The following is a 12,275-nucleotide window of genomic DNA, read 5'->3' on the forward strand; positions in this document are numbered from 1 at the left end:
CCCTGTGAGGTTCTCCTGTGGGATTCTCCAAAGGCAATAAGCAGGTCATTAACTGGCTCCCACTCCAAAACCACGTTTGGATCCACTGCCTACAGAGAGCAGCATCTGGAGGCAATTTATCCAAGTGCTGAGCCATGCACTGCTATCACAGCTCCAGTACAGTAAACCTAATATTTTCACTCTAATAGAGGCTTTCAGCAAAACAGGGATTTGGCCTCTAAGTCATTACCACAACTTGAGTAATTTCCAGTACGACCTTTTCCATGCCTGGATGTGATTAGGTCTCCCATTCCCACAGGCCTCTGGATACACTAATGAGCTTCTGACAGCACATTTACATTCCAACAGTATTTACACCTTATAAGTTACTAGTCACCTACAGCAAGAACAAGTCACACAGCTGTTCTGAAACTCTCCTGTCACAAAATAAGACCTGTCTCCAAATCATCACATGTACTTATACAATTGGCCAAGCTCAGAGTTTCTATAATCTTCCCCTAAATCAAAACACCAATAATTTTAATTTCTCTTACCTGGGCTCACCTTTGTTTGGGTAATACGCACAGCTATAAAACAACACAAGCACTTCCAGAGACATACATGAAACTGCTTTTACTGTCAGACCTTCACTTGACAATAGCCAAACATTCCTTAACTCTGAGCCAACTAATAAGCTAAGAATTCAACACCAGGACTTAAGAGTTTCACGAGACAATTTTCCACTTTTAAAACCAAAGGGACCAAATGGAACTGTAGTTAATAATTTCTGCTGTTTTCCCCAGGAGTGGCACAGCATCACAATCACTCTGTGCAGAGGTGCAGCTTGCACAGAAGTCATTAAAGTTTAGCTTGATAAGCTCCACGAAGTATTTCTTCCTCTGTTCTGAATTAGAGGCAGCAAGAGAACTAATGGGATGTGTGTCACAGGGACCTGCCACCCTCCTGCACTTGGAGCAAGAGCACTGGTTTTCCCAGACTGATTTTCTAAAGTGAGAGCTAAAATTTTGCTAACTGATATTCTGGTGGATCCCTGAGCTAGTATGTACCTGTTCTATCAGAGCCATGCTGGGCAAACAAACCCCCAATTCCAGATGTTTATTCCCACAACTGGATACAAACACCTGAACTGCACATACAAAATGTCATCCAGAGAAAGGGTAAACTGAATTTTTCCAAGACAGTTTCCCTCCCTCGCTCTACTCAGCAAAATGAAGAGATGATGAGAATAAATACACCACAAATACCTTTAGAAGAGGCTGAAAATAAAAGCTACAATGAGTCTCAATAAACATTTGGCTCACCCTTCAGGTGACCAGGAGCAATGCTAATTCATGGCACCCTCAAAACAGAAGGCAAGAAGGTGCTCAAAGGTGGCTGCAGCCTCCTCATTAACAGCATCATCTAAGAAGGTCCTTCTGCCACAGGAAAACATTTGGAGACTCCCTGCAAGAGCAGGACTTGCTTGGAGAAGTCATTTTGGGAGAACTCTGAGGAACTTCTGCCTCATGACTGCTACGAGAATCTGTGTAAGACAACACAAACCAACTCACTTAATTCTACCTAACCCAAGTGACCAAAAATCACATCTGAAGGACTTTATTTCTCTAGGAAAATGTGTCACTCGAGAGGAACAAACTTGCATAAAGACTAAGTTCTTCCTTTCCAAAGAGATGATCTACTGAGGGACGCTGTAAGGGTCAGTGAAGAACCAAACTCACGGATGTTGAAGGATATTCTTTAAGAAGCTAAATCAGGATTGAAGTCTGGATGTTTGCATCAAGTTTACCCCACCCTGACTTCCTCCAGCTTTAAAAGACACAGTAGAACCTTGCAATTTTGGCTTTACAGAGCTCAGCTGTGATGAGTGAGTCCCTCTCTGATGAGGAACGAGGATTTCTACAGTGCCTTGTTTACAGGTGAGCACAGAATTCAGATACGACTACTGCAGTGCAAAGATATGTGCTGGTAAGTTCACACACAAGGTCACCTTACAGTCTAAGGCAAAGGCAAATGGAGTATGTTTGTCTTGCCCAGGCTAAAAGCAGCCTCAGACACAGCCTGCAAGCAGTACTGGTGAGGTCTGAGGGCTCCTCACACAGAGCTGGTGTGTTTCTAACTCACACACACTGGGCTGGGAAACGTTTCCAGGTGCTGTTTGCAGATCACTGGGTTCCCTTTCTGTCTGTACTAAGCACATCTAAGGCCACCCTGGAATATCACCAGTGTTTGAGAGATCTGCGTGCAGTTCAGTTCAAACTCTGTGTCACTGTCTCTAACTGCTGACTGTGAAAGGGAATTTATACTTCACTGCCCAGAATTTTTGCTTGGATTTTCAGTCAGGTAGTGCAGCATATACCAATGCAAAGAAATGTGCCAGCTTTAAAGGCACAGAGGGAGGAAAAACCCTTGGAAAAGCCAGGAGCAACCTTCCCTCTGGCTCAGCCTCTCTGGCCACAGGGTGCCTCTGCTGCTCAACAAATCCTCAGGAGCCGAGCAAAGAGTTTCCGCTGGTTAATCACCAGCTGTAATCCATGAACTGCACTGAGCCGAAATCGACCTGCACAGGCTAAAGGCAGGTCAATGTCTGCTCACCCTGAAGGGCTCTGGCTAGCTGGGACTGTCAGCCCTGCAGAAACAACACTCACCTCACTCAGACAGACCATTGATCTGCACCATGCTGCACAGCACAGTCAGCCCTGATGCAGAGCACAGCGAGTCTGGATCCAATTTCTGTGACAAATCAGTGCTGACAACATGCACTGCTCACCAGCAACACCATCCACTGGTCCCGGGTCCTCTCCTGGCTGCTCACTGCGGCTCCTCCGTCTGGGCACATCCCTCGAGGCACACAGGCTCAGCCAGGGGGGCACACAGGGTTAGGAAGAGCCTGCTTGATAAGAGAACTGTCACAAAAAGCATTTAATCCTCTGACTGAAGCTGAGGACACACAGGCAATGAGATCAAGGGATGAGGGAGCACAGCAGCACTAAAATTTGACGTACCAGAGAGCTGCAGCACTTGGGCTGCATTAAAGTGATCAGCTGCACTAAAAGGGATCAGTTCAATCTCCATGGAAGCAACACCTCAACTGCAATATTCCCTGAGATCCACATCAGCACCATATAAACTCTGACCAGTTACCAAAGCCCCAGCACAGGTAGCACATCACAAAGCTCAGTAGTGATGCAAAACCTTCCCTGCCACTGGAAGAAAAAACCTGCTGCGTTCCAAAGAAACAATTCCACCAGACTTCATCTCCTGCACTGAGTGGATTCTTCCCCAGACATCTGATCTGCCATGCACTGAAGTGCAGAATGTCTGAACAGCCTCAAGGGGCAGGTCAAAACCACTGCACCTGTACAGTCCTCCCTGAGGACAAGCAAAGCCTCTGACACATCGTTCCCTCCTAAGTGATCAAACACTAGTGTGAGTTTTCCTAATTTATTTCTAACGCGCAGGACTACAAAAGCCACACACAACATGACAAAGAGGCAATACAATGCAATCAAAGCAAGCAGACACTCGAGCTCTGAAAAAGACACTTCACCACCTCTTTATTTCAAGAGCCCAAACCATCTCTGCACACACGAGATTCAAGTTCAAGAGGAGCTGTGCAGCCACAGCGGGTGCAGCAATGACACCTGAGCAGTATGAGCATTGCTGGGCGTGAAGCTTTGCAGTCCCACATCAATATTTACACCTGCCAGTGTGTACTGGATGCTCACTGACACAGAGAGCACAGTTTAGTGCTGGGAATGTGTGCCCTTCATTCCACTTGGCAGTGCAGCACCAAGTCCTTGTGGTATTTATACAGGAGGCTTCAGCAAGGAAGAATATATTTTCTATACATATGCATCAGCTGCTTTCAAAGGGATTTATGCTAAGGAGGCCTCCCCCACATTCACATCTAGGTCTAAAATGCATTGACAAGTGAATGAGCTGCACTACAGGGGCAGGAGACAAGCTGAGGGGAGCAAACCTGTGTACAGGGACACACAGACACACACAAGCACAGGGCATGGAAACAGAGACAAGCAGAAACCCTACACCCCAGCCAGGGTCGGGTGGCAGGGGTTGAGGGGGGTGTGGTGGAAGACCCAGCTCTGCCAGGCTCACACTGAGGAGCAGAGACACCAGTCCCTGGGATGGGAGCTGTGGGTGAGAGCCACACTCCTGCTCTGCAGTGGTTCCTCTCAGGTTGCCTGCTAGGTTGAAGTGGAAGGCTCCAGAGAAGAGAAGACTGTGGGAATTCAGCTGGGATCATGTCCCAGCTGCAAGCAGAGCTGCCAGCTCAGTGCTGGGATGAGCAGGCAGTGTGGGACACACTCAGCCTCCAGACACACTGCGAGACTGAGACATGAGCTACCACCACTCCAGAGGTGCCAGTGTCCTGCCACCAAGGCATTCAGCTGCTGAGGGTGGAGTTGTGGAGGATAAAGCAATACACCATGACTAGCTACAAAGGAGGAAAGATAAACCTCTCCCCTCTCTTCCTCAGGACACCCAAAATGAAACCCATTGCCTTTAATCCCAGACAACTCACAGACCTCAACTTTCCCCCACAGGCAAAAGGATCACTGCAGGACTGGGTTTTATTTTTTATACCTTTTCCCCACCCCAACTCTTCATCTTACATTTGCTAACTCAAAATCCCAAGTCAGAAAAAATATATATATTTAGTCAGAATTACGTCAGTTACATTTTATTAACCTACTCCAAGGGAAAAGCTCCAGGGATTCACCATACAAGTATAAAACCCCTTTCAAACACCTTGGGGTTACTCTATTAACTTCATCCCAGCAGTCAATCAATGCAGTAAAAAAATTAGAATACTGAAAATGGATGCTTTTGCCCCTCTTCCATGTGTGCAGGGCTGGCTCCGTCACAGCGTGATGAGGTCCACCAGGTTGCCCTTAGGAGGAGTCATGTTGTCTGGGAAGAAGTTGACTAGTGTGTCAAACAGCTGAGTTCTCTGGGCATACGTGTGGTCAACGTCTGAAAATCCTGGGGGAGGAAGGAGAGGGGAAAGGCAGTGAGTCCTCACGGTTTGAAACGCTCAGGTTTGCTGTGGAATAGGCCAGTGGTGCCTCTGGGAAAGATGGGCACTGTTTGCTCCTTCTGCCTGCACTAACCAGGCTCCATCTCTCCACCCCACTCTGTGAGCACACAGAGATCACATCACCCCAAGCCAACACTGCAATCAAAACACCAGAAAAAGCAATCAGCAAAGGCCTGTCAGGCTCCCTGACAGCCCTGGGGGAACGGGGGCAGCAGGAGGTCTCGGGGGACTGCTCTGATGCCCCAGAAAACAAAATCTCTGCAGCTATTTTTATTTGGTGCCTCATTTCTTCTGTCCTCAAGCTTTCCTCATTATCTCCACTGCCTTAGCCAGAACTGCTCCTTGGATTGTCTGGAGTTTTCCTTGAGACAAGCTCTGCTGGGAGCAGGAGTCCCAAGTCAGAGCTGGCATTTCCTCACTGGCCTTGCCGCAGAAACCTGCTGCCCCTTGGCAGGAGAGCTCTGCACCCCTGGGTGTCTGCACTGCTGCCTCCATGGGGAGGGCTGGTCTGAGGCAGAAACATTGTTGATCCACATCCTCACACTTCAACCAGCAGCAGGAAGAACCCCAGGGCAGGCACACCACGTTTCCTCTGCTCTGCTGCTGAACTCAGGGAACTCATCACTCTTCAGCTAATCACAGTCAACCACGTTCATCCCATCAAGGAGAGATGGGGTTTTGTGTTAGAAGCAAGGCTTGATGTACATATCCTCCTGTCTGCAAAGCCAAACTCTGGATAAAGCATTACATTGTGCCCAGAACTAATTATTCTTTTAACACACTTAAAACTAGGGAAAAGTTCTGAGGGTGCTGAGGCACTGGCACAGGGTGCCCAGAGCAGCTGTGGCTGCTCTAGCCCTGGGAGTGTTCCAGGCCAGGTTGGATGGAGCTCCCCATGGCAGTGGGTGGAACTGGATGGTCTTCTTGAAGGCCTCTTCCAACCCAAACCATTCTGGGATTGTATGAAAATTCCAACTTTTTAAAACTTGGATTTTCTTTCTTTAAGAAAACTTCAACTTATAGGATCAACGACATGTCTTCCAAACCACAGCAGCTTAGCTGAGCTTCCTCCCCCAGCAGGGCAGGCAGTGCAGGAGGCTTTTTCCTTCCCTCAGTTCCTTATATCTGGGATTATGCCTCCACCAAAAACTGAAGTCCCCTATGAGCTCAGTAACCTGAGGCCAACCCGACACTACAGGCAGGTAAGTTATGTCTGCAGTCTCCCTGCAGCTCTCCCAGGATTCATCTCTGAGGTCTTTGAAAGAGTTAAGTGGACAAAAGAGCAAAACAAATCACGGCCTTGGCTCAGCCCTCCTGTTTCCAGCCCTTCACGCCACTGTTTTCTTCACTCTTGACATTCTGCCCAAAGAACTAGTTCTGCAAAGAACAGAGCGAACCAAACCACTCCAGGAATTGCAGTTATCACAGCAAACAGAGCTGCAGCCATGCTGTGAGATTCCAGAGTGACATGACAGGAGGTGCTTTATTCCGACCAAAGCTTCTGTTTACTTGGGTAGCAGCGAAGGATCAGATGTAATCAGAGCCACGAAATGATCCCGGGGGAATGGGTTTAAAACCACTGATGCTGACAGATGTTTTAAATATGGGCTCGAGGCACTGGACACTGGTCATTATAAATAACCTCTCAAATGCCTGGGCAGAGGCACTTTGCACGTTCAGAACGAAAAGGGCCTACAACATTCACAGGAACTCCAACATTTGAGATAAAACCCAGTAAAGACTACCAAAAATTATCAAAAGGAACATCACATAACTCCTTTGATACACAATACTCACCGAGAGTTGTGAAATCTGAGCCAGACTTAAATAATGCTGAGGCAAGAAGCTGAAACTGCAGAAGAGGAGGTGAAGGGACAAAGAGAGAAAAAAGCGTTATTAACCACACAGGAAAAAACTCAAAAATATTCACAGAAGTCCAAATAGCTTTAGAGTTGCTGGGCTGTCTCTGCAGAGTCTTCAGACCTCCCATGCCACACATGAGTAACAACAGCAGGAACTTTCACATGAGCAAAGCAATTTGTCACCTTGGCACAGCAAGTTTTGTGGGTTTTCCTAGAACTAGAGCAGCACTGATGCAGTGAAAGGTACTTGACTGGGAGCTCTAAAACTCTCATTTTTCACCACAGCTTTTTTGCCTCTTTGGCAAGTACCACAGTGCACAAGGTACAGTCCCTTCCACACAGCAACATTCCCAGGGATTAATGTGCTACAGGCACAGCAGGCAGGAAGTAGACGGCACAAAAACAAGGGAACTCATAGAGCTGCATGAACTTCTCCAACACAAAAAGCTCTGCCCAGAGAAGCTGTGGATGTCCCATCCCTGGGAGTGTCCCAGGCCAGGCTGGATGGGGCTTGGAGCAGCCTGGGCTGGTGGGAGGTGTCCCTGCCCAGGGCAGGGGTTGGAACCAGAGAATCTTTAAGGTCCCTTCCAGCCCAAATCATTCTGCAATTCTAATGGCAACAACTTTTCTGAACTGCCAGAGAAACTCATATCACAACTTCAAGACAATGTCTTTTTAACTAAAAACTCTTTGATGGGGAACATCAGCATCATGAGGACAAACGTGGTAAATAACACACTCATGGGTTTACTCTCCCTTGATGTCTCACTGATAGCTGATGACCATACTACCTTCCTCTGACCCTGCCAAAGCTTAGTGCCTCGTCCTGGGGAACTGTTCCAGTGCCCAAACACCTCTGGGGGAAGAACCTTGTCCTGATACCCAACCTAACCCTGTTCCAGTGCCCAAACACCTCTGGGGGAAGAACCTTTGCCTAAACCTAACCTGATAGACCAGAAACCAGCAGAATCTTTTTTTCCAAAATACACTGTTATGCAGCAGCTCCTGAATTCTCCGCCCTCAAGCAGATCACACCTCAGATCTCTCCCATCAGGCACCAGAATGAAACACCCAATTAATGACCATCCAAGAAAAACAATTTGCTTAACATCACATAGCAACTCTGTTAGAGGCAAGACCAGCATGCAATTACCCAGCAGAAGCATCCAACTGCTTCAGTCACAACACACCCATTTTCTTCTGACAATCCCTGTGGCCCCATCCACTCCAAATGAAGCCTCCCCTCAAAGAGAAGCTTCCTTTGTTACACAATTCTCTCTGAGAGATCCAACTCACCTGCACAGGGCAGGGGTTCGTCAGACATAAACAGCTCTGCTTAGTAACAACAAGGCTCTATTGGTTGTCCATATTTCTCTCTTTGCTGCACAACTCTGCCCCGCAGGAATGGTAAAGGCTGAGGGGGATGAGTGTTGTTTGGGACACCTGTCAGGTTGTACGGATCAGCCCTAGGTCATCCTCCTCCTCTGTGATGTCTGTGCATGAGAGGTCAGCTCTCAGCCTTGCCCAGCTCTGGAGGCTTTGAGCACAGGCTCCAAGCAGCAGAGAGAGGCTCGAGCTCTTTGAGGATGGACCTGTCACTGTCTGAAATTGGGAAGGCTGAACACTGTACAGGGTCCCTGGCTCCAGAGCCTCTGCTCCCGCAGCACTCAGGCTCTAAGGCTTTACAAAGAATCACAGCAGGACACCAACAAGAGAAACTGGCTTTTCTTGGCTCCTTCCTAGAACTATTTTTCCCATTTGGGCTTCAATTTTCCCAGAAGTATCAGCCTAATGCAGACTCAAACAATACTTTCAGGCTCCGCTGGCTTTATCTGTCAGATGGATTAAAGACAAGGTCTTCAGAATGGAAAGTATGAGGCAGCCTTGAACAGGGGCCTGAGCCTCTTTGAGCTAGTCCAGCCTCAAGTTGGCCTCCGGGTCCTTGCTCTTTCTCCTCCCATGCTCCAAGAAAAACACACAGTTTTCCTTGCACTGTGTCTTACAACAGTCATGGATTGAGCTTCAGCAGTCATCGAATCTGGATGTACAGAGTCATGCTGCTCTCCTTTACTTGGAAAGCACTGGACATTTTTTGTGGCAGCTTGGTTCCTGCTCTAGCCCCTGTAAGAGCAGCAAAGTTCTGGGTATGATTACTGCAGTGTTCAGGGAACAGCACAGTTAGCCTGGGACATGATCTATTGCTGTGTCTGGGCTTTAATAGCACCTGTTTTTCCTTAAGGAGAACACTTGGAATTCAGTTGGATGTTTATTTTGACCTTTAACAGCCTATAGCTCTAAACTACCACCAAATTCACATCTGTGTATGACACAGAAGAACATTCATTTCACCACAAATTTTTACATCCACACTATTATACAACTCTCTCTCTTAAATTACAGACAAAATTCCACCTGCTCCAGGGATCTACCCTCCTCTGCACAGTGTCAGGGCTACTAATCCACAGCCAGTAAACCAGACCCACTGATCAGAAAGTGACTGAAGAGGTTTGAGTGGCTTCCACCAGAATCACAGCTAGAGAACTGGATCTGCATGTGTGGGCAGAGCAGGAGCTGCCACACAGCCTGTGGCTCTAACATGAGCCCCATGCCATACCTGCTACTTTCAGGCATCTACCTCCCTGCAGAATAATAAAAACAGGAAATCAAACTATAATCCTATTAACATCCCTAAAATTCACAGCAATGGAAAGAAAATCCAGGGGTATGTTCCTACTATCAATCATTCACGCTACTTTAAACAAAACTGGGTCCTAACGCCAAAGTAAGTTTCAAGAACAGTCTGTTTATTTTCCTTGGCATCCAACTCCAAACAGCTGAACAGACTTGCCTAACTAAGTTAGAAGGAATTACTTGTGTTACAAAGCAAGCAAACCTCACCACAAGGGGAAATTCTGCTTGTAATGGTATAGACACCACCCACAGCTCAGCCCATGGAACACAAAGCCACAGAGACCTGCCTCCAGGAGAGCCACAGCACAAAGCTGGGGCTAAAACTGTGCAGCATGGTCCTTCCCAAACGTAACAGCTGTTCTAGGAAGAGGGAAAACAGACAGAGCCCTGAAGATTTGCCACACTTAGAAGCCTGAGAGCATCCCGTGGCTGCAGCCAGCAGGGAGCAGGAGCAGAGATCGCCTTGGACAAAGCAGAGCATGGAGGTGTCTGGGCTGAGAGACAGAGTCAGAGTGGTGCCTGAAACTGGATCTGGAATCCAGAGAGCCTGCGTCAGCCCTCTGGAAAGCACAGAAGCTATTTGAAGATGCAATGCCAGAGCAAAAAGCCAATTCGATGTGATAACCGGAAGGTAAATTGACGTCAACTGGAAATACACCCAGGCAGTACCAGCCCAGCAGCTTGGCTCGGGGCCACAGCCTGCCAGAGCTGTTCAGGGAAAAGCTTTGGAAGGAAAGCTTCGTGACCAGCACAGTTAATAAAAACCAAAATCAAAACACAACCCAAACACAAAAGTGTCCCAGAGGCTGTGAGATGATTTTCGGACACCACTGGACCTGATTCTGCTGAATGGGATGTGTTGATCCCATGGACCAGCACAGCAGACAGAAGCTATTGGATTTTGTCTGGATCAGACATTAGGCCTGGAGAGAAAGAATCCACAATACACTCACTCAGCTGGACTGAGCTATCTGAGCTCATGCTCTGGATCGTTAACACCCAGAACATCAGTGTGTTCTCTAAGGGCATTTTACTCCATTTCCACCCTGTGTGATAAACCTGCTACATTCCCCCAAACTCTGAGGAGCCCATGCAGTCAGGTGAATTCTTCCTTCTTACAAGCTGGACAAGCTGAATATCACACACTGAACTGGGAGAATCGAGTGTGGAATTCAGATGTTTTCCTGTGCCAACGTGCAGCCTTTGTGGCTCTCGGTCTGTGGGTGACAGGAGGCAGCAGGAACAAGGAGAGATGAATTTCTGTTCAGAGAATAAAATAGTCCAGCCAGCCTGGAGACCAAGGTCTCTTTAGGAGTAACTGGCCCAAGAGAGAGGTGACCAGCACACAGGAGAGAAAGGGAGAGCAGAGGACCCAGGACATGATCCTACAGGACTGGGAGGGAACAAAGAGGAGCAGAGAGCATCAGAATGGGTGGGGGATGTTCTGGGTTATCACAGCATTCAGTTTGGGGCCCCTCAAAACTACAAAAGGCATTGAGGGCCTGGAGTGTGTTCAGAGAAGGGTCTGGAGAACAACTCTGATGAGCAGTGGTTGAGGGGGCTCAGCCTGGACAAAAGGAGGCTCAGGAGGAACCTTCTCACTCTCTGCAACTCCCTGGCAGGAGGTGCAGCCAGGAGGGAGCTACTCCCAAGTCACAAGCCATAGGACAGGAGGAAATGACCTTCAGTTCAGACTGGGTATTAGGAGAAGGCTCTTCACCAAAAGGGTCATCCAGCAGTGGAGTCACCATCCCTTGGAGCATTCAAAAACATACAGATGTGGCACTTGGGGACATGGTTTAGTGGTGGCCTTGGCATTGCTGCGCTAATGATCTTAGAGGGCTTTTCCAGCTTAAATGATTCACTGGGAAGATGGCATACAACTGGGGGGAAAGATCTCCTTTTCTGTCTGAAGCAAAGCAGGATCACCTATCGTCTTTGTTATCCAGAAATGACAAGAAAGGATGTGAAACTACTTGATATGGGACAACTGAAATGAGAAACCATCTAGCAGAGAGCAGAGACACAGCACTCGAACGTGTTGTTGAATCAGTGTCCATTAAGGCTGACCAGAATTTACCACAACTGTAACTGGTTCCAAAATCCTGATGAGAATAAACATCTTTTCCTTAATTGTAACTCTACAGTTCTATTCTGTGCACAGGCAAGAAGCATATTCTGTCCCAAAAAGCTTTTAGTGTCTGTATAATCCTTATCTAAAGCAACAAGTCAAAAGCAGCAGGAGAAGTGACTGAACCCAGGGACTCAGAAGGGCCTGTTCTCCTATCACTATCCTATCCCAGGAGCTGCCACATCACTTCACAGTCATCAAGGCAGGAAGACAGCAAGAACCATGGACTCCTCCTCATCTCCCCAGCAGGAGCTGCACACTGGCACATCTGAGCTGCCTTCCACAAGTTCCATGTGGAAATTAATGACAGTCAAATCAAGCTCCTTATCTGACACTTCCCACTATTCCTTTAATCTGTTTTGTAAAGCGACATGGACTGAGGCACTGGAACCAAAACAGGAAATGGGAACAAATTCCTGGAATGAATAACAGAACATGCCTCCTGGATAACATTCAGAAGGCAGAGGAAACAAAGATGTATAGATACAAACTACCTCCAGAAATACTGATCACCCAGGGACAACCTCTTTCC

At 47.6% G+C, this 12,275-nt stretch overlaps 1 protein-coding gene across 1 annotated transcript in view; it reads right to left on the bottom strand.

The window, feature by feature from the left end:
• Nucleotides 1-4,579: 4,579 nt before the first annotated feature.
• The window catches only part of MKLN1 (muskelin 1, intracellular mediator containing kelch motifs), a gene marked incomplete at its 5' end in the record, with an annotated part of 68,789 nt that continues 61,093 nt past the window's right edge, over nt 4,580-12,275 (bottom strand). The window contains 2 exons of the mRNA XM_009083503.1: nt 4,580-5,004; nt 6,857-6,911. Of these exons, the coding sequence (XP_009081751.1) occupies nt 4,883-5,004; nt 6,857-6,911 (177 nt within the window). The remainder of the gene's footprint in view (nt 5,005-6,856; nt 6,912-12,275) is intronic.

Source organism: Acanthisitta chloris, unplaced genomic scaffold (genome assembly GCF_000695815.1).
Source record: "Acanthisitta chloris isolate BGI_N310 unplaced genomic scaffold, ASM69581v1 scaffold9871, whole genome shotgun sequence".
NCBI lineage: Eukaryota > Metazoa > Chordata > Aves > Passeriformes > Acanthisittidae > Acanthisitta > Acanthisitta chloris.